The 27,031-nt window shown below is 42.2% G+C and overlaps 1 protein-coding gene across 1 annotated transcript in view; it reads right to left on the reverse strand.

Annotated features, from left to right (window-relative positions):
* The window catches only part of GNL2 (G protein nucleolar 2), a 210,564-nt gene that overhangs the window by 164,441 nt on the left and 19,092 nt on the right, over window positions 1–27,031 (reverse strand). The window contains exons 2-4 of the mRNA XM_086956449.1: window positions 15,060–15,144; window positions 8,008–8,102; window positions 6,745–6,884 (exon numbers count right to left, since the gene is read on the reverse strand). Coding sequence (XP_086812575.1) covers window positions 6,745–6,884; window positions 8,008–8,102; window positions 15,060–15,144 — 320 coding nt within the window. The remainder of the gene's footprint in view (window positions 1–6,744; window positions 6,885–8,007; window positions 8,103–15,059; window positions 15,145–27,031) is intronic.

Consider the following 27,031-nt stretch of genomic DNA (forward strand, 5'->3'; position numbering starts at 1 on the left):
GTTTAGTAACGCTTACTGTGGCTTTGGATTAGTACGATTGGCCAATATTTGTATTTGTATGTATGTAATATGTATATTGCAATTTATGTTGGCAGGTAATGAGGAGATTTTTCTCTGTTTCAATTTGTTTGAACGGCGCAACGTACAAAGAGTACCTTAAGCGCTACTTTGATTATAATACTGCATATTCTGCACTATTTTTGGCATGCCTGTTTCAAGCACACATCGGAGAATGTGTTGCTTTTTGGAGGGACCATAGTGAGATGAGAATTAAATTAGCCGGCTTCCCTGAGGGAATACCTAAATGGGTTTAGGTATAAAAACATATTTCTTCCTTGGCGATTCAGTATCCCCAGGGAATTAAAATATGACAATAATACAAATAAGGATCCTTTTCTACGCAAATTTATAAATAGAGAAATGCAGAGCGATTTTCTGGTGTTCTGCCAGACAAAGCTAGTGAATGGAGTGTATTTTGGCTTCTTGGAAATAAAACAGTTTGTTGGGCTGTTTTTTTCGCAGTCTTTTGGAATACTATTGAGAAGCGCTTCTTGTAAATAGGACTTACAACTAGTATTTACAAATGGTTTGGTTTAAGTACAGTCTGTGGGCAGTTCTTTGTTTCTGTCCCAAGTGTTGATCTGTGGGTTAATCATGTGTTTAAATGTCTATGTGGTTCGTGGTTTCACATTAGTGATACTTCTGCAAGTAAATAGTGATTGCGCTATTTGTGAAATAATGGCTCTTAAGCGCGCTGTATTATGTGTCCTGAGTGTTTACCCCTTCTATATATGTCTGGAATGAGCTCAATGTGTTTGTTTGTGTTTTCTTGCTGTCATCAGTCTGTTATGCAAAATGTAATTTAATTAATATTAAATAAAAATTAAATAAAAATCCAGAAATGAACCATATGATATGCTAAATAACTACATGTTAATATTAGATTGATAAGCGTAAGCAACTATGCACATGTACAAACTGCCAATGCTTAAAAGATAAAATTAGAATTCAGATTGAATAGAAATAAAATAGGCCTTAAAAAAAAAAAAAAGAAATTGCGTGTTTTTGCAATAAATAAATAATTATAAAATGTTACAACATTTTCCTTAGATACATTAGGCCAGATGTAGGAGACCGAATACCGGTCGGTAACGGCCTATTTCGGCCTTTATTTTACAGAATCGGTAAATTTACCGATTCGGTAAAATACAGAATCAGTAAATTTACTGATTCTGTAAATCCAGACGTAGGTGGCACTGCAAACAGTGCCACAGGCCCCTAAGAATTCGTTATTTACCATGTAATACTATTGCATGGTAAATAACGAATTCCTGTGTACATGCACATCTGTGCATGTACACCTGTGCCCTGAGGGCATGTATGTGTGTCACATGGCACACAAGCCTGAATCAGGGGTGCAACAGGGTGTCAAAGTGACACCCTGTCCCCCTTGTAAATTTGGTAATTTTACCGAAGATTCGGTAATTGACATTGGTTCCTATGGGCCTCAAGGTCCAAAGGAATCAATGGCAATTACTGAATCGGTAAATACTGATTCGGTAATTACCGAATGTTACAGATTCAGTAAAAAAATATAAATAAATAAATAAATAAATAAATAAATAAATAAATAATTCGGTAAAAATACCTACATAGCATTTACCGATTTGTAAATACCGAATCGGTAAAATTCGGTATTTACGAATCAGTAAATGCCATTTACCTACATCGGGCCCATTGTGTTAGATATAAACAGGCAAACACATCATCTGAGTAAAATTGGATGTTGTTGAACTAAAACACATATTATAGAACATGCATTTAAAAATGCTTCAGTTTTAAATAGACAATCACCGTGCTTCCATTACAACACTAATAAAGCTTTACAACAGCTGTGTTTTAACTGCTGCTTTGCAGCAGTTGTTTTGATGGTAGGCCACGGAGAGACAGGAATGTTTACTCAGCCAGGATTTTGTCAGTTAAACACTGGGTAAAATCCTGCATTTCAGACTGCTGTTTTAAAAAGTTACAAAAATCAGGTTCATTATTTTGGATAACAGGAAAACATTTAAAGTAAGGATTTCCTTTCTTAAGGCCTTTTTACATAAGGATATTCTTGGTTCTGCTGTTAAATAATTGTCCTTTTAAAAAGTGACGCAAAATGTTTCATGTTTCACGTTAGGCTTCTGTGCTTAGGCTTATAAATGAATGTGTCTAAATATGATAGGCAAGGATTGAAGCTTTCTTTTCCTATGTGGAATTATCAAAATGATTGGTTTTATTACAAAACAAAAAAAAATTATGACAAAATTATTAAAAAATAAGTGCTTTTAATTTCGTTTTTTAATATTTATAAAGCTTAATACTCATACTGTGACATCCTAGCATTAAAATGTAAGTTGTGTTGTACCACATAATGAGGTAATTTGCATATGGAATATAACTCCGCGCAGGCGTAAAAAACTCATTTTTATAAGGGTGTATATGATTATTTTTAATTTCTCAATCCTGGGCTATGTAGAGAACATTCTGAGGATGACTTATGCAAAAAAATTCTAGGATATTCATTTTTAAGTGCCCCAAATATCAAAGTCGAAATTGGGCAAAATTCACTAATTTAAAAACAAATTCTGCATTCAGAGCAGCTTTTAAAGTGCCTTAGACTTCAGTAAATGCATACATTTAGGTATAATACAAACAGCTGATTTCTATATTGTTAGACAAGTATACTGCACAATGCTTATAATTGAAAATATGTATCAAAAATGAGCAGAAATTATTTTCTTAACTCTAAAATGACGAACAGGGGAATGGGGCCGCATTCGCACACAGAATAGAACAGCTGGGAAGAGTTAAATGTCAGTGCTATATTTAGAAGCCTGGCAGGGCTCCCAGAGAAGGTCTGCTTTGACATTGTGACCTCTCAAACATTTTGAAAGATGACAGGGGAGAAAAGGAGAAGTTTTACTTTTTTGGCAAAAGCAAGCACTTTATGTACTCATATGATAGAAAACGATATAATGGTATATGTGAACTTTGATTAACAGATACGCTTGGCCATATATACCGCACTAATACTTTTAGTTTGGCGCTTACTAGGGCTGAGCTAATGGGATTTAGTTTGACTTCATTTGCCCTTATATTACAACTAGTATACTTACTAAAGGGATTTGAGGTTGGGTATTCATGTTTTTAGCTTCAACGTACTATTTACCCCCTCAGAGTTTGTTTATGCCCAGTTGCTACAAATAGGGGTTGATAGTGTCGACAGAAGTGAAACCCTGTTTCAAGTTTCCTACTGTCAAAATGGGGGAAGGAGGCTAGCTCCTCTACAAATTAAGGATAGGTAATATGTGTGTTACGCTCTCTTTTTCTCAATTTTCTTTTAGCCTGTCTAAGCTGTCTGTGAAATAGCAATGAGACGTTTAATTGGCTATTCAGTAATACTGTTTTAAACATGGTTAGCATTAACAAAATTAATTAGTATACATGTTGTCTAAAGACCTTTTGTTCTGTCCACCAATAGATATTTGCTGCCTTATAACCATTGCCAGAGGGGCACGGACATCAGATTCAGCCTGGAGAGTCAGAGTCAGCACCAGTCCAGCTTGAAGCCAAAGTGAAGGTAACCAGCACAGGCATTGCTGGCAACTAGGACCTCAGTGGAGGCGGAAGCCCTGTGATTGTGTACCCCTGCCACTGTCTTGGGCAAAAGACGGGGTCACAAACCAGTTGATGCCCAGCTGAGAGTCACAGACTGACCAGAACGGAGAGGAGGCTTTGCTTGAGGTGACCCCTTTTGAAACAAGGGTTGCTTCAGAGATCCTAGCATCAGGCCTCTGAATCCTGGGTCCCAAAGTGAATGCAAGTTTGCTCCTGGGTACACTGGATGCAATGTGTGGCCCCAACGAATAAGCAGTGTTCCAGCAGAGCAATATAGGAGTTAGGGAAGGACTTGAGTTTAGGGTACAGGTGCTGTGTCTCTGGTGCCTGTTAGATTGAAGCGAAGAAAAAAGGTGCACTGCTTGAGACACTGGACAGGATCGCTAAGAGCATTTGCCCTGGTGGGTGACTGCCCTATCCTGAAAGAAGAGACTTTTTTCCTTGAAACTGGGCTGTGATTCTAGAGTTGCTAGTTGTGCAGCTCCACTGTGGAAACAACAAGAGCCTGCCTGTGAGGCTCAAACGGACACAGGGAGAAGACTCCCCTCAGGCTTGGTTGTACAGCTGCTTCAATTTCCCCAAGGACTTCATTTTTGTCAATAATATACCCCTTTGGATGTCCCATTTTTAAGGAGGAGTAGCACTTTGCAGCTCTTCATCCTAATTCCTATGGCCCTGTGTGGTCCTCCTGGTCCCTTGGAGCCAGGATTGTTTTTGTAATAATCTGTTTAGTAGCTTTAATATTTGCATTAGTTCTATGTATTCTGCACGGAAAAAAAATTCTGAGCAATTGAAAAATTTGACTTTGCCCTTTCCTTGAATGTATTAAATTGATGTTCTAGCCCTCATAAAAAGAAAATGCAACAGTCAATTTGAAAATGTTTTTATTAGAGATGTCCTGTTAGCTACTCTGAAACTGAAATGAATAGTCACTGAAATGCAAGGGAGCCCTGAAAATGTTTAGTAGATGATTTTAGGATTTGCTTTTGCTTAGGACTAGAAAGATGATAATTCTGTTTGTAATAGTGGTTGTTACTTTCTCCTGCTATCTGTAGGTTAATGATGACCCGATGCTCCGTTCCCTTTGTATTCCTGCTTATACTTCACATATACCTGCTTAATGAATGAAATGTTTAGAATGGAAAATGCCCACCTAGCAATGAATTAGGAAATTGATAAAATTATGAAAATTAATGTGCAAATATTTTCTATGTTCCTATTGGATCATAGGAATGTCTTTAGCTCATGCTAAAAGGACCATCTGTTAAATATTGCAGGGATTTGTTAGCATGAGCTGAAAGCCATTTTGTATTTCTGGCAGCCATCTCGTTTGCCATGTGCTGCCACGTGCTCGGTCCTCCCTCAGCGTTGACTGCTCTTGTAATCTGCCTAGAAACAAACTATATTTAGCATCTTCCACCTTCGCGCATGCTCAATTGAGCTTGCAGCTGTCCTTGCAACTGTTCCTGGTCTGTAAATGTCAGGATAGCTTCACCAGAATTAGTAACAGTTAGCTCCTCCCACTTTGTTGAGCAAGCAGATCTTGTATGCCCATAATAGTCATTTTGCATGCATACATGTGCCAGGACTGCCCCTTGATCTTATGCTGACTATGTAACCCTAAGCATATATAAAGCCCCAGTTTTCTGTACTCCTTGGACAGCCTCATTCAGTTGCTAAGGTTTCTGTGCGACATGGTCTCCCTCATTTTAGGTTGATAAAGATGTTACTTGCAGCTGGGGAACAGCCACACAGCCCAGACACTAGTATTAGGTAATTTCACAGGTGGCATTCCTAAGATGCCCTCTGTGTGCATTTTTCATTAAATCCCACACTGGCATCAGTGTGGTTTTATTGTGCTGAGAAGTTTGATAGCAAACTTTTCAGCTAAGCCATTATGGTACTATGGAGTTCGTAATGACAAACTCCTAGCACCATATACTGTTAAAGGCATTACTGCTCTTACAATGTCTAAGAATTGGTTTAAACACTGTAGGGGTACAAGGCTAATGCACCTGTACTCTCACCAATGGTATAGATCAGCCATCCCCTAGCTGGGTGCACTAAGCCAGGGCAGTGGGTTGTAGGGATGGCATACAGGGATGTGTGCCATGTCGACTCTTTACTTTGTTCTACACCAAAACACGCAGCCTGCAAAGGCAGTGTATGTAAAGGTACAGGGCCTCTAAGGGTGGAACAATAAGTACTGCAGCCCTTAGAGACCTTCTCTGATCACAGTGTTCCGGGTACCTGTGGTACCATTTACTAGGGGCTGACCTGTGACCAGAGAGTGTCAATTGGGATTTGTTTTTAATGCAGTTTTAGGGATAGAACATAGGCCTGGGCACCACATCTGTCCCTGGCTGAATCATTAGACGAACACAATGAGACAAAACAGGCACACAGAGGAGGGAATAATGCAGTAGTCCCAATCGGGAGGACCACACTATAATCTAAAGATACCCGATATGACCCCCCACACGAACGCAACTATGCACTGTGGTCACTATATGAACATCCACATGGATGACCGACCGGCACCTATCCCCGCCGAACCCTAATAATGATCCCAGTTTACTTACAAACTTAGCATTTAACGTTATAAGCCGGTAGTTCCGTAGTCGGTGTTAGTTAAAAAGGAACGCACCCACTCCACGAAGTATTGCACTGTACCTATAAACATGTGCAGGCAAACACGACTCCATAACCAAGGGAATGCTAACCCAGTCATGTTACTGAAAGCATACTGACACGGTGACTGAAATGTAAGGACGGCAAATGCTGATTACGTACGTACAAATTTGAAAACCTACAGTTGTTCACAAATGCACCCTTGTACTCTGTATCAGAAATGTGCCAAACTGTATGTGAAATATTAAAACCCAATAAAAAAATGTAAACATGTTTGTGAAATATTAAAACCCAATAAAAAAAATTTAAACAAAAAAAAATGTGGGGGAACTATGGAAAACAGGGCACTCTTACACTAGGCATGCATTATTTGAAATAGCTGCATAGAACTTCAACAAATGGTGTCTGTGCAATGTGGTGTTTAGACATGAACAGCACACAACTACTTACGTGTGGTTTAATTCGGTCATGAAGGAGAGACATTGGCAACTTGGTTTGCTTCATAACAACTCGATATGGGTCTTTCATTACTACATCCATCTCATCTTGGAATTTTTGTAGGGAGGACTGCCTGATGACACGAGTATTGCCTGTTCAACAAGCGATAGTTATATCAATAATGATTGAATATTCCACAGAAACAATTAGCACTTGCATACCGCTTGGTCCACATTGACCACAATCGGAACATCCTCTTTCCCATTTGAAAAATTAAGCAAATTATTATAAGGACTACCTCAACAATACCTTGAAGAACTGATGCATGCAACAATTCTGTACGGATGCACAATATTCAATAACTGATAAGAGGTTCACTCGCACGGACCTGAAAACACGTTAGTCATTTCCACATCAGCCTTGCTGCATGGGAACAAATGTTCTCTTTTGTTGCTCTAAAGATGCGAACCCAGTGTCTGGAACTAAACCCCAATAGCTCCTGCTCTTTAGTGTACAAACATACCAGCAGCCTTTCAAAGCCTATAATATCTTGCCTCTCAATTTTTCATGCAATACTTTTTGATCCTTTGAGCCCGTTCCTTCATGTCTTCAGGTGCAGAAATTGTATTATCTTGGTGGCCCCACTACTGATGATTTCCATGACATGGCCTTCTGGTGAAGCCAAAGCAATAAATAAGTGAGCCCTGAGAAATATTTCTACAATAGTACCGCAAGCTTTACTCAAATGCATGCAGCTCTCGAGACTGCAACTCAACTGGCCACCTGCTCTCTATGCTGCTTTGTCACAGAATTGTGATTATTTTTAAAGAGAAATAGTCATCTCTCTTACATAGTAACACTCAATGGTATATGCTGGACTTGAGTTAACACTGCTCGTTTTCTTTCGGCACCCATGTATTTATTGTTAGTCACTACTTCCACTCCCCCCTTTCTTCCGGAATCTGTTTTGTTTAGTTTCCTTTCCATGCAGGGTATCGACTGTACCACAGATTTTGGTTCAACTTGTGTATGTATGTATTAGAAGTTCAATGCTAAATTCTTAGGGACTCTCTCTAAAGAGGTAGCAATTTTCAACACAAAAATTAAGAGTGCATCAAAGACCAAACTTATACCAGTGGCGCACAACCCATAAATTCCTTAAAGCTAATAGTGCAATCTGTTGATCACTATTTATTAAATTCTACATGATTATCAGTGAGCAAATATCAAGTTACGTAACAGACCATAATAAAGAAAGGAAAGAACACAACTTACCAAACCATTTAATATTTGGCTCCACTCTGGCCACGGTGCCAGGAGCAACAGTTGATTGATACTGCAGAGGCCTGATCACTTTCCCACGATTATTTCTGAATGTGAATAATATTTGAATTAGTCATAAGCTAAAAACATTATGGCTCACAGAGTCACTTCTAGCATCACAGAAAAGTATTTCTTTAGAAATAAGAGATCGAAAAAGCTTTAAAAATTCAAAAAATGTATTCATAACTCCAGCACCATTATTTTATAGGTTTCATTACAGTGTCTGGCTGTTCGATTCATGATAGGAAAAGACAAGGCACTGCACTGTGAATGTGTATGTTGAAATAAAGACCTGGACCGACCTCATTCATAGCAATCTAGTGCTGCCCTGGACTTCCTTTCTCACGTGTCATTTGTACCACATCGCCTAGTCTAATTAAAGCAAGATACAAAGATGAAAATGCAGCTACTGGAAGGTCCAATGGTAGGGTCTGTCAAACAGGCTTCTCCGCTTCCACAAAACTGGGAAAAGACACAAGAATGATAAGGAGGATCGTTCTAGGAGGGACAACATCAGAGTTATAAATACTAGAGAACGTGAACCATTTTAGCCATCTTCTGCACCTAGCCAGATACCAAGACATTGGTATAATCTGCGCACACAGAGTGGGACTCTCAGTGTAGTACAGGGAGTGTGGCCCAAGGACATAGTTGCAAACGTTTGTCCTCTAGCATGAAAGATAAACTTTAAGTAGGCCAGGAGTTTCACCGTCAAGAACTGCAAAAAACACCTGTTCCAGAAACTCACTTAATCTGATTAAATTTTGGGCACAAAATAACTTTGACAGGCAAATTAAATACCCGTGGGGATACTCCTTTGCTTTATAGCCCAGCAACACTCAAACTCTCACGTCATAAGCCTCCCAGAGGAGGGCCTGGTTATTCTAGGGCTAACAGATAATGTTGGACAATGTAAGATAAAAATTAAAAGGGTGACTTACACAGACCACAGGGTTCGATGGTGCTCATCCAGAGGAGATCAGAAAAGAAATGCCAAGAACTCAACCAAGACAAATGGCACCTGGAGTATATGAGGCTACAGACAGATGAAGACGTCTATGTATGTCATAATGCAGAACTACTTTACTTTGTGTTTCTGAAGCTCCATATTATTTGGTGTGCTATACTGATGAGCCATGTGGGGAGCAAACAACTGTGGGTGTGATATTCCTATTACATTTAGGGTGTTTCTACTCCCTGTCCTAGACTGGAGATCACATTATCTTGGTTACATTTGTATTGATCTGTTTTGTTCCTGGGGCGTTGGGCATTTTAAATAGAGGGGCGGTTTTAAATTGTTCAAAGGAGTATGTGCTTCATATCTAAAAGAGCGGCAAGTGGGGATTTGATGCGGTATCATCAGCTTACCCTTAGAAAAGATAAACACAGGAATATTTTAACATGAATGGCGATGGTGAAGAATATATGGAGCAACTTGTGGGCGCTTTCAAACTAAGCGGTGATGAGGGGGAAAAGTATTGCCTCCAAGGCAGTGCAACACAGGATGTGGGCACTCACAAAAGACAGGCGATGAAGCAAGCACTGGCAAAGCCAACAGATCTTGCCTATGCAATAGCTATTGGCTTTACCAATATATTTTAGACACTGGTGTAGAGGTCCGTTGTTTGTGTAGCAAGGCTAAATACATGTTATATTAAAAACAAATAGGCACTGTGATGCAGCAGCCAGCGCTGGTTGATTCATATTGCTTTTTTTCTTAGTGTGGGGTAGGTAACAGGCAATGGAATGAGGAGTGTGAGAGGGGAAGAGGAAACACGGACAAGATGGGGTGAGAGGGGGAAGAAGCAACACGGGTGAGAGGGGGAAGAAGCAACACAGGCGAGGAGGGAAGAAGCATTATAGTCAAAGGGGGGGTGTGGGTGGAGGGGATGAAGCAACAAAGACAAAAGGAGGTGGAACTAGGAGGGGAAAAAGCCACACAGACAACGGGGGATGAGAGGGGTAAGTAGCAATAAAGACATAGGATATGGGATGGGAAGAAGCAAAAGAAAAGAACATCAAGCATTGGAAAAGCCAATAGGTCTCACCTACGCAAGAGCTATTGACATTGTCAAAAGGTTTCAGCAATGCTGTACACCAGAATGGCTACTGTTCAGCATGGCTAAAGGTTAGTGGGGTAAAGGAGAGTGGCGTTGAGTAGAGTGTCGAAAAGTGGAGTAGAGGAGATTGGAGTGGTATCGAGTGGCGTAAAGTGGTGTGAAATGACCATTACATTTTCACTCACATACAGTTTTACTGATAAAACTTATACTGTGCACAAACAATGTGTGGAGAGGTCTTAACCTAGTGTTTTGATCTCATTGTCCGACAGTTCATTAACAGACATTAAAATGTTGATGCATGCTAAAAAAAAATAAAAAAACAACATTGTAAAGCCTTCCTCAGGCACTTCTCCAAAGCCAGCATGATTGTTACATAAATCCTCCCACTTTGAAGTCAGAGAAAGAAAAATAAACACCAAGCTACCTGGAAGTTACAGCTTGACATTTGACCTCTGTCTTTGAATGCATAGCATATGTGACAAAAGAAGGCCAGTTTTTCAGAAAAAGAGTTTGTGGAAGAATACAGTAAGTACAGTTGAGGCAACGGGAGGGATGATTTGGACCTGGAAAACCTAAAGCAAATAAAACCAGCAAACAGAAAGCCAAAAAATGTGACTTAGCACAAAGCCAATAGTAATCGGGCAGACTGCATTCCTAGGTTAACTTTCTGAAAGTCCCCAAGATGTGTTTAGCAAACCAGACAGCTGCGCTGTCTGGTAGGCTGCAACCTAAAAATAGTATCTCAATCACAGCACGATCAGTGGAAGGACAGAAATTAATCTGAAACAGTCAGTACTTCCTCCTTGCTTCAACCCAAAGAAGAGAAAAGTAGCCAGCATGCGCGGACCAATAATAAGGCAGAAAATCAGTGTGACAATGAAGTGAACGAATGGTAAGCAATGAGTGGGCATCAAGCCCCACATTGTATACAATAGATCCTAGCAACGCAGATTGAAAACTAGATGCCTTTCGAGATTGTACCAGACCGTTCAAGGTGCACAAAATAGTCAAAGATTCAACAACATTTGTCCGGTTCCCCGATTGCTGGGAAAGTCAAATAGATGGAAATTTCCCATGGTCATACTATGGGCATCAGGCTTTTCGCATGCTATGTACTCAGCAGATTTGGTCTGGACTCAAATAAGAAAAAATATATATATTGGCTAGCTACACCATGCCCTCAAGAGGTCAGGCTCCATTTTATTACCTAAACCAGACAGCGGAACCACTTAATTAAATTAATTATCCTAAAATATTGCAGGAGTGGAAGGGATTAAATTTGAAATATTACAACACAAAATCCATTTATATGCAGGCAATTTAATACTCATGTTGAATATTGGGCTATGGGGACATAGTGGGGCTAAGCGGAATCTAGTTATTCATGGGCACTGAAATAATCACACAATAAGAGATGAATTGCCCTAGATAGCACCATTTTGATGGAACAAAAAATAAAGCTAAAAACTTATGGATCTACATAACCTCCAAGGTATAAGAACTGTATGAAGCTAATTATCCTCCCCTACTGGCAGACATTAAGCAGGACTTAAAACTCTGAATCCCTCTATTCATATGCTGACGAGGCAGAGTTGATATACTTCAAATGATTATAATTCAGCATTCTTTTAATCTCTTCCATACTCTAATCAGGTTTTTAAAAGATAAGATATACAATCGCTGCAAGCAGCATGTGATTCTTTTGTACCAGGAGGTAAGAAATCTAGGCTTTATAGAAAAGCGATGCAGGTAGTAGAAATTAATTGTAGTATGGACCTAACCAACTTTAAAAATTAACATTAAGTACATCAACTGAGAGTAGACTTTTAAACACAAAACTGAAAAGTCCAATGCACTGGGTCCAGACAAACCCAGCTCTACACATATTGTCTTTTTTGTTAAACTCTTATTGTGTCGTACTCTACGCGCTCACTGAATGTTAAGGCCTTCTATTCCCATATTATTTATTTATAATCCAAATGTACAAAATATATAGGAGTGTGTGATATCAAAATTATTTACAGATGCTGAAATAATGTGCGTTTGTTTCTCTATATTGACAGTAACATTAGTAAGACGGCTCAAATAAAATATTATTTCCTTTATATTGTTCTCACTTCATTCGTTAAAGCGTGTCTTCTGTACAATAATTCGAAGCATTAATGTAACTCAACCAACACATGCTTCACCTGTATCGACTGCGTTGTCTTTATCTTTCCTATGGCAAGGATTGCATTTTATATATGCACTTATATTGGAAGCCGCCCTGTGTTGCAGTCTATGCATTTTAAACCAGTGTTCATATTATAATGTACTGAACGTCCCAGTCTTGAAACAAAAGTCAAGGTAGATACCCGTGTCAGGTCTAAGGAACAGTCAGAAAGGAATTGCTTCAGTTGAAGCTGAAATCGGCCATGTCCAATGTGCAGAGTGCTTAGTAGACAATTCAGGAACCTTGAGCTTTGTTGCAAAATTAAGGATGTCCACACTCTTCTGACTTGTGCAAGTGAAACCGAAAAGCATTGAGTACCTATTGAGAATGTTGTTATGGGATTACCACTCAGAGATCGAATATGGTTGGCAAGAAACAGTAGACCTGCTGTGGCTTGTATTGACATGACTAAACACCCTTCTGAAGGCAAGGGATACCCTGTCTAAGAACACCAAGATAATCAAATGCCTATCAACCTTTACACTGGCTCTGATGGGAGACCACTTTATGAATTGTAGGGAGAAGGACTACCATAGGCTGAGAGATTTATTTCTCTAAGGGAACATTTACAATACCTGCAACTGTAATTATGCAAAAGGTAGCAAATAATGACCGGCCTTTAGTCACAGGTAATTGGCTGCTACACAAACGATGGCAGTTAATTAGAGGACAGTTCTCCTTCCAAATAACATAACAGAATAGTCTAATTGTATAAGGTCTATGCCAGCACTCGAGATGTTGACATCTGGCCTAAAAGACAGTCATATTTGAAAAAACGTGGGCAGCGCTCAATTATCTCTTGTGCCATGATTTCTTGCTGGTTTCATGCCCTTTGTCACTGAGGGCACTGACATTATGCTCCTCCATGTGGGCGGAGGAGCATCGCCCCACTGCTTTCTTGCAGTCTGATAAAGCAGAAGGGTTTGGTTGGGGGTGGGTGCTCCAGCTGCAGGGCAGGAGTGGCTTGCCCACTGTTGTGGGTGCTGACTGTTTGGTCAGCCCCAGGGCCGACCAAACCAATTATATGCACTCTCCATTTTCTTCATGTAGGCTGCATGCAGCCTAAAAGGCGTAAACGACCTCCCCATAAACGCCTGTGTGGTCGGTGTCCCAGCCAATCACAATCGTGCCATTGTAGCGTTGGGATTGGCTATGGGGAAGAGAGCGAGGTTTCCTGCTTCCTAGGACTCTGAGGGGCGTGACGCGGTACCAGACCAGGCAGGCAAAGGTAAGGTTTCTTTTTTTTTTAAATTAACCCCCCCCCCCACTGCGGGACCCTCCAATCCCACCCCCACCCCGAGTCAAATCGCCAGCAACTGCATTATGGTGAAACCCATAACAAGATTCGGAAGACCTGAATGCTAACCATCATGATTTTAACCACTAAATGTCTCAAGGAACTAAAAATATTCCTTTTTCCCCTTCTTGCAACAGAATGTGAAAGGGAAATCTGAATTTAGGATTGTGAATATGACTGCCCTTACAAACTGAAAAGGTTTAAAAATGAACAGACCGAGTTTAGTCAATCAAAACTGGAAGTTCTGGCCATCATACAGAACTATCAGAGAGGAGAGAGGAGTGATACAGGTACAAGCTGACATGTTTTTAAGCCATACTTATCAGCTAATGTGAGCTAAAGTGAAAACAAAACTTCAAAAACACACAGGCTTTTCTGAGTTCGAATTGTAATGTAAACGAGAGTGCTGGAACACAATGGCCAAATGCATAAACTTTTGTGTCCTTTCTAGATTGAAAGGAACAATCACAGTTCATCCAAAGCTCCTTCACAGAGATCATTAGATTAGTACAATATTTACCATCTCCAAATGCTGCAACGTAGAACAGGCCCGGAATTGGACCCCTTACTGTTGACAATTATGTGATGCAAATGAATAAACAGTGGTACCTGGACTTCTTGTTGATGAACTTTAATGCGATGGAAGGGTCGAGCATGGTACACACAGACAGGTCTCCAACATCAAACTGTACAGGGAGTTGTGGAGACCACCACTAGATCGAGGATTTGTCAACGTTACAGTGTCAGATATCAGAATTTCGTTGAATAATGTCCATTCTGATGGGATGCTCATTGCTGCCCTTTGATTATCCTTCAGAACATATACCAACTTTGCTACTCTTTGATTATTCTTCAGAACATACATCACTGTAGGCTAAATATTGCCCTTTCACATTAATTGCTGTGTCGGAGTGTATTACAGAGAGTGTATACTAGAGCTGATGGAAGACTGACCCCAAAGCTAGGTAGTTTTTCTCTGTTCCACAATTAATATGGTTTAAACATAACCTAGACCATTCCAAGATGACAGGCATCCACAGTCACATGAGCTATTCTCACGCTTTTCTCCTGCAAACAGGCTTTTATGCAGCTACGTATTCAAGTGCTCTTTAGTGAATTATCAGGAGTATAAATCATAATATAATTGCAACTACAACACAAAATAAAACACTAGATGACCAGGTAATGGGTCCCAAGAATTTTTTTAAGCCACAAGGTGTTGTACAAGTTGCCAAAAAAATAAAGCCAAAATATATAAATAACAAGTCAAGCTGACAGTCCCCAGACCTCAGCCACAACCTATCTTAATAGGGTAAATATGCCATGAGAAACATAGCAAAATGCCTTTTAAAACAAAACAGTGACAAGGGACAGGATGGAGAGGAGTTGAAAAATTAAGCATCTCATTACAAACATCAGGTCCTACACTTACCGTCGCTCCTTTTGACGGTACATATTAAGCCGCTTGATGGTACCACGATCCCTCATGTTGGAACCTCCTTCACCTTTGAGGCGATCTGTATAAATATACAAAAAACACAAAATTCTAAATAAAGATTATTCAGCTTGAAAACCTTAACAGTGCACATTTTGACTACAACCTAAACATTTCTCTCACGGTCAACAGTGGGAATACCAAGAAGGCATAAGATAGGGTTCTTGATAAGGTCTGTTTAAAGGCCTGACACGCTCGGGCCCGCTGGTTAATGCCCTTATTAGTCTTCGATTTGAACTGAGGAGGAAAGGTTCCACTCATGTAAAAGGTTGGGCCAACAACAGCTCCTTTTAATTCAAATGTCAAGCAAAGCAGCTTTGGCATCGTGGACCACAGGGCAGTCTAATTTGAAACTGGATTCCTAATTGTAGTATTAATACCAACGAGTGACCAAAATTCCTCATTTACAAACATTGAAGTTTTCCTTCAAACAAGCTAGAAGAACAGCCTTAGAAAGGCCCTTGGCATGAATGCCCAAAAAAGGGTGAAACATGTGCTGGGAATTTTCAATTCATTCTTTTCATCATAAACAAAGCATAGTTTGTAACAATACTTTAATATCAAAAACTCCACCTTTGTTTCGACTAAAATATTCATGCTAAATAAAAGGTGTCTTTATTTTTACAAACAAGCAGAAAAAATAAAACAATTTAGTGTGAAAATCTTGAAGATTTTGGGTATACTTTAATTCTGATCGTAATTTACCTAGTTCAAAGAATCCTTGTAATTTTGGAGGATACACTCTTACTGGTTGACATAAGATGAGGGTTCTTACAGCTTTTTGTGAGAAACTAAAGGGGGTTCAGCAGACCTTCAGACTGTACTCATTTTAAGTCCTGAAATCAGTAAGGCTAGAACAAGACAATTACAACTATTGCAGCCTGGATGTCGGAGAACTGCTTGAAGTTGAACACTGACACCACTGAGAATATGTTGTTTGGTAAGGCCCAATAGATTTGGGCCCCTAATTGGTGGCCTCCTGAACTAGGCATGGCTCTGAATCCTAAACAGGTAGTTAGTTATTAACTTGGGAGTCCGCCTAGATCAATCTCTTACTATGAAAGAACAGGTTCTGGCTATTACAGGCACCTTTTTTGATATGATGAGTCTTTCCTTTTTTCCAGCTCTCTGCGAGGAAAACATAGGTGCAGGTCCTTGTTATTAGCTGCATGGATTACGGCAATGCCTAATTGGCTTTGGCTAATGAAACATTGCTCTGAAAGTTGCAGGTTGTTCAGAAAACAGCGGCCTGCCTCATCTGTAACCATTGCAAAAAACACAGTTGATGGACAGAATGCAGAACAATGTCTTACATTCACCCCAGTACAAAGATCTGGGCCTAAATCCATCGTTTATTTGCACTCCACACCACCCTAGGTCAGACAATGGCTATATGCAAATCAGCCTTGACCCTGTGCTTCATGGGAACAGTCCAGCCCGAAATACCAAGCCATGTCTTTCCTAGACCGGAATCAAGCATCCAAGGACCGGTTTCTTGCTATCAGCCTTCTTCAGCCTGGATAGCTTGACTCCAGTGATGTGGAGTGCCTGGGACTCACGTCTGAGCATATCCAGCCCACTCGGGGTGAAAATTGTAAAAAACACAGTTGATGGACAGAATGCAGAACAATGTCCTACATTCACCCCAGTACAAAGATCTGGGCCTAAATCCGTAGTTTTTTTGCACTCCACACCACCCTAGGTCAGACAACGGCTATATGCCGTCCATCACCACCCCCTTTTGTACCGCTCATCTGTAACCAGCCAGTTGGGGCTGCTTCCTCTCTTCTTCTACGCTCATTTTATTGGCTGCTTGTTCGAAAATGGCCGTACTTTGAATATCACTGTATTAGAGGGTGGTTAGGTGAGGTTGCATAGCTGGATGAATTATTGCTTGGTTGCGGGTTGATAGCAGAATGCACGGGTTTGGGTGGACAATAAGAATGTGAGTATATAGGTGTGTGGTTTTCTCACATCCTCCAAATGTTTCAAATTATTTACTGGATCTTTTCAAATTAGAGGTGATGAGGACTATTTTCTTAGAGTTATATGTGGTCTTTTATGAACATCAGCATCAGGGCAGAACCCTTACTGTGTGTTAGGTTTACTTCCAATAGGATGGATCTGAGAAGTGTTCCGTGGGTGTAATCAGTGTTACCCTCAAGGATGCCATCAATAAAACTACTTTTGTCAGGAGGGTGCTACGATGTTCAGTTTAGGAAGCTGGCTCTGTATATACTATACCAAAGTAAAGTATAGTGTGCACAGAATCCAGAGGATCCCCAAAGGTAGGCAGAAGTAAAAGTAGATAATACCTTACTCTATTTGTGGTAGTGTGGGCAAGCAGTAAGGCTTTATTAGTGGAGAGTGTTAGGCATTCATTGCATACACTCAGGCAATTAATGGATTCACAAACTCAAAGACTGAACTCTGACCAATTTGTTTTAAATAAAAATATTATTTAGTTGTATTTTATTTCTAGAACCAAGCCAGGCCTGGTGCAGGTAAGAGTAATAGTACTTTGAAAGAATATTGCAGTTGAATACAATTGAATGCAGTTGAATTCAATCAGTTGGGTTACAGGTAAGTCGCTTTTTCATAAACAGTTGAAATTACTCTTCAGTTACTATTGAAATTACTTTTTAAGTTACTTTTCAGATTACTTTTCTTACTCAGTGTGGTATACCTAGATACCACACTGGGACATATCCTGGATAAAGGTAAGTAATGCAATTTATCATCAAAACACACTTGTATGAATTTTCATAGAATTTCCAACTCCACACTCAATGCAATCCTAGGGGAGGAAATTAAGTTATCAGCTTACAGGTAAATACTTGGTTTTAGGAGTTGGGTTTCTGGGGTTAGAACCAAGGTTCCCCCAGGGTCAAGGATGCACCCCAAGAGCACCGTCAGTGGCACCAGTGCGGCTGGGTGCAGGGTGCTGAGGCCCAATGTTATCCAATGGTGGGATCGGGGATCTCCGGTTGGTGGCTGCTCACGAGCAGGGCGCAAGGTTGAGGGAGCCAAGCTCCTGGAGTTAAGCTCAGGGCAAAGGGGGAGGATCACGATTTCACACAAATTGCACCCACAGCGGCACAGGGGCCGCAGGCTTCTGTTTTGGAGTTGGGTGCCCTGTTTTCAATGAGGTTTCTCCGGTTTCAACAAACACTGCAGGCTCTGGGACGAAGATCTACTGGAGACGACCACCAGTTGGAGAGGTAAATTGTGATGTTGTGGGATGCTGGGACACCATTGTTTGGACCTCCCAAGGCAGTGGGGCATCTGGTGCAGGGGTGTCTTTTGGCGTCGGTTTCCCTTACCGGTTCTGCTCGTGGTTGGGGATACTCCAGAATGGGGCTGCAGGCGAAGTCGAGAGTCACCAGATTCCAGGTCTGAATCCCAGGTCTGGATCACAAGGGAGACCTCCTCGTGGTGTTGGGCGACTCAAACTCGGGCCATGGGCATAGGGTGCAGAGTGATGCATACTGGCGGATTTGGCCGGAGCCAAACTCTTGGTGAGCACATCCAGTGCTCACAGGAGACAAAATCTTGTTGGGGAAGGCAGGGCAGGTGTGGGGGCTGCTGGACACACCGGGATTCCGCTGGGACAGGTCAAGGTCGGGACAACCAGGTAGGGCTTGGGCCAAATCAGTTGGTGTCCTCCTCTTCTTCCTTCAGCACGGCTCTTCCGTCCTTCTTTTTCTTGTCTAAGGAGGGAAGGATTAGGGTTGCCCCTAAATACTTAATTTAGGGGCGGTTCAGGTGTGTACAAGTTGGGACCAATGGGTCCCTTCCTTGGGGTGGGTACATCCCCTATTGTGCCACTCACCAGTGAGAGGGTGGCAAAAGGCTCACTCTGGTGGCTGGGTCGCCCCATCTTCAAGATGGCGGGGACTGAGAGTTGTGCTTAACCTCACCTCCCCCACCTGAGGGGTGGGGTTGGCAAAAGAGGGCACAACCCTCCTCCAATCTTGATTTTTCCGCTGATTCTCCTGCCCAAATTGGGGGTCAGAACCAGTGGGGTACAGTTGCTGCTTTGTCCCTCGACCCAGGATAGGCTTTGTTTCAGGACCCAGAGAGCGGTAGGCTCTCGACCCAGGGGTCCAGAAACATGCCTGGTGGTGGCAGCTAGCAAGCAGCCAGGACACTTTTTCAAGGAGCATCTCTAAGATGCCCTCCGAGTGCATTTGGCATTAAATCCCACACTGGCATTAGTGTGTGTTTAATGTGCTGAGAAGTATGATATCAAACTTTCCAGATTTCAGTAAAGCCATTATGGTGCTGTGGAGTTTGTAATTACAAAGTCCCAGACCATATACTCTTTATGGCTTTACTGCACTTGCAATGTCTAAGAATGGACTTAGACACTGTAGGGGTACAGGGCTCATGCACCTGTACCCTCACCAATGGTATAGTGCACCCATCTAGAGGGGTAGCTTACCTATCCCATAGGCAGTGGATTGTAGGCATGGCACGTCGACTCTTCACTTTGCTCTAAACGAAAACACACAGCCTGAAAGGGCAGTGCGTGTGTTAAGGTACAGAGCCTCTAAGGGTGGAACAATATGTGCGGCAGTCCTAAGAGGCCTTCCCTGGTCACAGTGCCCTGGGTACTCACAATACCTTTTACAAGGGAACTACATGTGGCCAGAGAGTTGCCAATTGCATTTGCAACAGTATGGTTTTAGGGAAAGAACATAGGCCCTGGGTACCTGGTTGGCAGGAACCCAGGGCACACTTAGTCAAAGAGCATCAACAACAGGCAAAAGGTGGGGGGCAACCATGCACAAAGGAGCACTTTCCTATAAGGGGGAGGTTCTGAGGGGTTTCAGGAGGTCGTTCCAGGTCTTGGCTGCAAAGTATGAGTAGAAGCGTCCTCTGCTTCTGGTCTTCTTGATGAAAGGGATGCGTGCTTTTACCTGGGACACAGATCAAAAGGCATCTGGTGGGTTGGTAGAAATGGAGGCCGTGGCGGAGGTAAGCTAGGCCGGTGTTGTGGAGATCTTTGTAGGTGTGGGTGAGTAGCTTGAACTTACATCTTTCCTGTACTGGCAGCCAGTGGAGATTGTTGAGGTGTGTAGAGATGTGGTTATTTCACTGCATGTTCAAGGTGAGTCTGGCGATGGCATTCTGCGTGGCTTGGAGTCGATATAGGACACGGGCTAGGATTTTGAGGTAGAGACCTTTCCATAATCAAGTTTACTTGTGATAAGAGCCTGTTTGACCGTTTGTCTGGTGCTCAGTGGGTTCCACTTGAAAATCTTGTGTAGCAGTCACAGTATGTGGAAGCATGATGTGGAGATGACAACTGATCTTTCTACTCACAGAGAGGTTGCTGTCAAGGATGATCCCGAAGTTCTTGGCATGGTCCGTAAGGGTAGGGGGCCAAGTTCCAAGGGCCACCAAGAGGAATCCCAGGTGGAGTGGTTGTTGCCGAAGATCAGGTCTTCGGTTTTGCATGTGTTGAGGTAAAGGCTGTTGTTTTTCATCCAAGCAGCGATGTTTCCCATGCAGTTGACAAAGATTGATTTGGCGGGTCTGACTGAATCGGTAACGGAGAGGATGAGGAGTGTGTCATTGGTGTAGAATATTATGTTGATGCTGTGGGCTCTAATGATACATGCAAGGGACATCCTGCAAACCTTGAACAGTGCTGGGCAGAGAGGCGATCTTTGTGGGACTCCGCAGATGAGTTTCTTGGGTTCGGAGATGTGGGGGGCAGAGGGAAGTCTAACTCGTTGAGTTCTGTCCAAGAGGAAAGAGGATATTCACCTGAGAGGGCAGGTCCGCATATACCCAAGAGCTGAAGCTTTCTGATGAGTGTCTTGTGGGAGACCATATCGAAAGCTGCAGAGAGGTCGAGGAGGATGAGCGCAGCAGTTTCTCCTCGGTTGAAGATGCTCCTGATGTCAGGAGTGGCCGCAATGAGGCCAGTTTCTGTACTTTGGTTTGTGCTAAAGTATGTTTGAGAGCGGTATAGAAGTTGACAAGAGTTCTAGGTGGCCCTGAAACTTTCTGAAAGACTTTAGCTGGAAAAGGCAGTAGCAAATCTTCTCTTTGGGCACAAAAGCACTCTTTGGTTCAATGTTGGCAGAGTGTGGAAGCTCTTTCAGGAACACACATTGCCCATCATTACATTGTAGCTTTCATGATCCTTGCATGTTCAAATATTTACTTTCAGAGATGTCAACATCAATTGGCAATCACCTCAAACGTGGAAAATTTCTACTTTGTCCTTCCACCCTCCCCCAACATCTGTGTAGCCACTATTTTTTTACACTTTTACATCTGTATCCTTAGCACATCTGCAAATCGTTTCCCAGGTCATTGGGGGCTGTAGTTGTAAATATATATTTTCAAAGTGTGTGCTTGTAAGATATCTACCTTTTCTCCATGGACATGCCTGATTTTTCAATTTTATTTGGACAGTATTTTTGCTATTTGGACTCTATGTATAGTGTATTTCTACAGCACGATCATAGCTGAATAGCAAGCATAAAGTCAACGAGCGATAGGAGCAGTACCATGTTGGTAGACTTTAATGCATTGTGATATTGAATTCTGTGAATCTTGACACAGATATTCAGTGCCAAATTGCGTGTGGGACATCATTAGAGTTAAATGTCACAAGTGGTCTGCAACTTGCATTTACTTGAAATACATGCAAAAAAATACATAGCTGCCAGAAGCTCTACTGTGCTCTAGCTGGGCTACATTTTTAAAGCATTTCAGTGACGCATGCAAAGAAAGGTGCCTTGCTATGCAAGAAAACTGATTTTGATATATTCAAAAGTCACCTACGAAGTATGGCTTGTAATACTACAGGGCATGCCTTTAAAATATTTCAAAAAGTTGCACACTACAACATTGAAATAGTGTGCCTGCACGGTGACTACATGTTGAAGTGCTGTTTCCCTGTGTAGGTTTATGTTAAATTTGCAGAGAAAACGCCTTGGTATAATTAAAATCCTTGATTTATAGCTTTTCCTGGAAAAATACTAGAAATATAGTCAAATTTACTTTTCAATTATCGCTTAAACTCTAGTTTAATGGCGAAATCAGATTTTTTCTAATTTTAGAGGGAACGTCACTTTATGAAAACATACTTGGCACTGCTGGAGCTAAAACTTGGTTAGAACCATTTCGGCCACCCATTAGACTACCAGACGCTCAATATATATTTCTCATGCTTCCTTCATGCTCGTCCCAGCCCATACCATTGAAGTGGCTCTAACCTCATGACGGGGGCAAAAACCTATTAAAGAAAATAAAAATCAGGAATGACTAATCACAGAACTTGCTCACCCATATGGACATCAATAAAAGGCTTGGCGATCCACAACTACTGATTTTTTTCCCCCGTCTCATGACAGAGACTACGAGGAAGTCCCTGCCGGGCTTGCATCTCTAATGGCCTTGCAGTATAAGAATTTGATGGTGCTTGGCACAGGGAAATTATGCAGCACAGCGTGTATTGGAGACTGATGGAAGCTGTTGATATCCCAGAATGCTCTGGAGAGGTGGTCTGCTAACTCGGGCTGCCACCTTATAGCAGGCAAGGTGAGTATGTTTCTTTAACTGTTGGTCTGAAGGAACCTCTTTTCTTCCTGCAAAATGTATCTTTTGGTAAGCCCATGAGAGGTAAGAAATACTGGTTTTTCTTGGTTAATTTAGTGCTTGAGTGAGAGAACTGTGGCGATCTCTGCACATGTGCATTAGTCCCTCCTAGAAAATGTCCAAGAGACATACTATGGAGCAGATGGATGAAGACTTCGAGAACAAAGTTCGAATAGTTTTATGAGAAACTTTGACCTCAGTAAAATTCAATCCAGAAATTCTGCCTGAAATTTAAATAAGGATACGGGTTAATTTATTTGGCGATTTTTAGAGCGCGCAAATACCCTAGGGTGTCTCGGCGCTGTAGTTGCAGAACTCTCAGGAGGAAGGGAGGTTTAGGCAGGGAACAGCCATGTCTTTAGTTTTTTTCTAAAGTTGAGAAGGGTCGGAGCACACTTGATGTATAGAGGAAGTGTGTTCCACAGTTTGGCTGTGGCCACGGAGAAGCGTTTGTCACCCCAGTTGGCCCTTCTTGTACGGGGGACCATGAGTAAATGCGCTGAGGATGAACGTAGGGCTCTTGTGTGCTCAAGCGGTCGAAAGGCTTTTCTTAGGAATAGAGGTCCGTGATCGTGAATAGCCTTATATGCTTTGCATAAAGCTTTGAATTTGATACGGCTCCTCACCGGTAGCCAATGTAGCTGTCGGATGTAGGGGGAGACCGATACAAATTTAGGGATGGATAGCAGTGTCCTGGCTGCTGCATTCTGCACTGTTTGCAGTTTAGTGAGGACCTTTTGTTGTGCGTTGAGTAGCAATGCGTTGCAGTAGTCAGTTTTGGAGAATACTAATGTACTGACCAGTGTTTTGCCTGCATGTGGAGGAAGGTATGGAATTAATTTTTTTATCCTTTTTAGTATGTGGAAGGAAGAGGAAACCACCGCATTGGCATGTTGCTGGAATGACAGCTTGTTATCAAAGATAACACCCAGGTTGAGTACCTTCGTCACAGGTTCTGGGGGTTGTCCCATCTGGTGGTGCCACCATTGTGGGGACCAGGTGGGTTGTAGCCTCCCGAATGTCATCACTTCTGTCTTATCAGAATTGAGTTTAAGACAGTTGGATGACATCCAGGAGCTTATTGCCTTCATTCCCGTTTGGAAATTGGCTGCCACCGAGATTCCATCGTTGTATATCGACAGCACCAGTTGGGTGTCGTCAGCATAGGTAGTGAGGGAGATTCCGCAGGATTTTATGACCCTCGCCAGGTCCGACACATAGATGTTGAATAGTGTCAGACTTAGCGAGGATCCCTGCGGTACTCCACATGGCAGGGAGAAAGTCTGGGATGTGAAATTGCCTAGTTTCACAGTTTGCGGACGGTTTGACAGAAATGAGGCCAGGAGGTTTTTTGCTTTGTCTGTAATTCCTATGGCCTCGACACGGTCGATCAAGATGGCATGGTCGACCGTGTCGAAGGCCGCAGATAGACCCAGGAGTATCAGGACTGCGGCTCCTCCGTTATCCATCGTGGACCTAATCTCATCTGCTGCTTTTAGCAGTGCCGTCTCTGTTCCGTGGCCCTGTCGAAACCCAAATTGGGTGTCATCCAGTAGATTGTTCTGGTGAATGTAGTTTGACAGCTGGGTATTCATGATCTTTTCAAAGATCATTGCGGGGAATGGGAGGCAGGCAATGGGCCTGTAACAAGCAGGAAGGAGAGGGTCTAGGCTGGGTTTTTTCAGTAGCGGTTTGATTATTGCTTTTTTCCATATCGGGGGGTAAACACCAGATGCAAACATTGCATTGCAGATGGTGGTTAGAGGAGGGGCAATAACTTCCGGGATGAGGTTGAGGATGCTTGGAGGGCAAGGATCTAGAGGTGAACCAGATTTGGTCCGAGCGATCAGGGGTTGGATGAATTCACAGGTGGTAGGTTCGAAAGCTGCGAATATGGGGCCACCATCGGCGATTGAGTGAGAGGGAGTGAGCGCTACGTCGGGTGTGAACGTGTTAAAAATGGCTCTGACCTTGTCCTCGAAAAAATTGGCCAATGCATCAGAGAGGGCTTGAGATCCTTCTGACTGGGGAGCAATTGGGTTAGACAGGTATGTTACTACTTGAAATAATTTCCCTGAGGAGTTTTTAGCCTGATTAATTTGATTTGTGTAGTACGTGGTTTTCTCTGTTTTTATGAGTTTTTATAGTTAGAGAGAGCGCTTTTGTAAATAATCTTGTCAGGAGTATTAAAGTTACAGCGCCACTGCCGTTCTAGGTTTCTGCAGTGCTGGCGCTAAAGTCTAAGCGGCTCAGAGAACCAAGGGGCTGAAGGGAGTTTTCTACTCCGATGGGAAGTTTTGGACGGTGCTAATTTGTTGCAGGCTTCGATCAGATTCTCCATATAAGTATCTGAGGCTGCTATGGGATCATGCTCATTAGGTAATGGGCTGTCCTGTATCATCTGAGTGAGACGTTCGAGATTTAAGTTTTTCCAGTCTCTGAAATTAGTAGGAGGGGGAAGAGTCAAGAGAGGGGAAGTGGGTTTAGTGGGAATAGAGAAGCATATTGCAGAATGATCTGTCCAGATTAAAGGAATGACCTCGGTGATGGAGATTTCAGGGTTGTTGGTGAAAAATCCATCCAACGTATGTCCTGCTTTGTGCGTGGGTTTTTTAACCTATTCTATTGAAAGAAAACCCTTTCACATACGCTGAACCAGTTTTGCTCCAGTTGCTGAAGGGTAGTGCTCCTTTGTTTCCCCTCTTCATCAACATGTTTTAGTTAGTCTTCAAGAATGAAAGCATCCAGACGAGACTGTGGTTTCTAGCTTCATGTCAAAATTATATTCATCTGAGGAGATGGATAACAAAGTTCAAGAAATCAATAACTATTGATTCCCTGGTGGCAAGCTTGATTGGGATAGCCTCTATTGCAGAAAAAACATGTTGGAAGACCTATGAAAAAGTGGTTAGACTATGCTCTAAAGAATGCTTATGCTGGATCCAATCTCGTTTTGTAGTTAGGACTCAATGGAATGTATACTAGCCAGATCTTGATTTCTGAGTTTGCAGAACTTTTCAAAGCTATTCAAACCTATAGAATGTACAAAACTTCTACAGACTCTTGGAATGGATGAAGCTCAGCCGCCTGAAACTGAACTCAGACAAGAAGGAAGTCCTCATCCTGGGACCTTCCCCCTCTGCCTGGGACGACTCCTGGTGGCCCCTTGCCCCGGGCACCGCCCCCAAGCCAACGGACCATGCACGCAACCTGGGCTTCATCCTGGACTCCTCCCTCACGATGACCAAGCAAGTCAACGCCGTCTCGTCATCCTGTTTCAACACCCTGCGTATGCTCCGAAAGATCTTCCGGTGGATCCCCACCGACACCAGGAAGACGGTCACCCAGGCCCTCGTCACCAGCCGACTGGACTAGGGGAACACCCTCTACGCTGGTACCACAGCCAAACTCCAGAAAAGACTCCAGCGCATACAGAACGCCTCTGCACAAGTCATCCCCCTCTCCCAGCACCTCGAGACCCGTTCGGGTGAGTAGGGCGCTCTACAAATTTGATTGATTGATCTTAATGTTATTAGAGTGGCCGCACTATGTGAGGGAGCAATTATAGCGGCCAAATTAGACATTTTTCTCAGCGATTAGCATACTAACTCTGCACAAAAGAACGTTGCCTTATGCCTCCTGTTTGAAGGTACCAAGCTCCTTGGTGCCGAATTAGAAGAAGAACGTCATAAAATTGTTAAAGAGAAGAAACAACCATTCTTCCATTTTCAGAGATCCACACTACTTGTTCAACCAGTCAAAATATGCCAAAATCATCATTCAGACAACTCTTGAGAAGACAAGCCAATTCCTTTTCCTGGAAGCAAAAAGGAAAGAGTTTCAAGAATCATTTGGTTAAAAAGAATAAGTCACTCCTAAGGACTTCCAGTGTTTCAGACTATGCCGAAACTGGCCTACTGTTGCTGGTTGAGGGAGAGGATACAACATTTTCTTCAGGAATGGTAAAAATCTTCTTTAGACTCCCGAGTACTAGCATGCATAAAAGAAGGCTACTGGGTTGAATTCTTGACTGCTCCAGCTGCAACTAGGACCAATCTTACTCAAATCCCTCAAGATCATGTCAAGATGAAAGGTATGAAATCATGAAAGAAGCTATAATTTGGGTCCCCAAGAATCACCAGAATGAGGGAACTTATTCAAGGATATTCCTTGTTGCAGAGGCGATCGGAGAAATCAGATTGGTAAGAAACCTAAGAATCTCAAAAAAGTGAATAAAAACAATCCACTTAAAGATGGAGACCTTGCAGAAGATTGTTCCCATGATACCC

This window comes from Lissotriton vulgaris, chromosome 2_1, assembly GCF_964263255.1.
Source record: "Lissotriton vulgaris chromosome 2_1, aLisVul1.2, whole genome shotgun sequence".
NCBI classification, from domain to species: Eukaryota; Metazoa; Chordata; class Amphibia; order Caudata; family Salamandridae; genus Lissotriton; species Lissotriton vulgaris.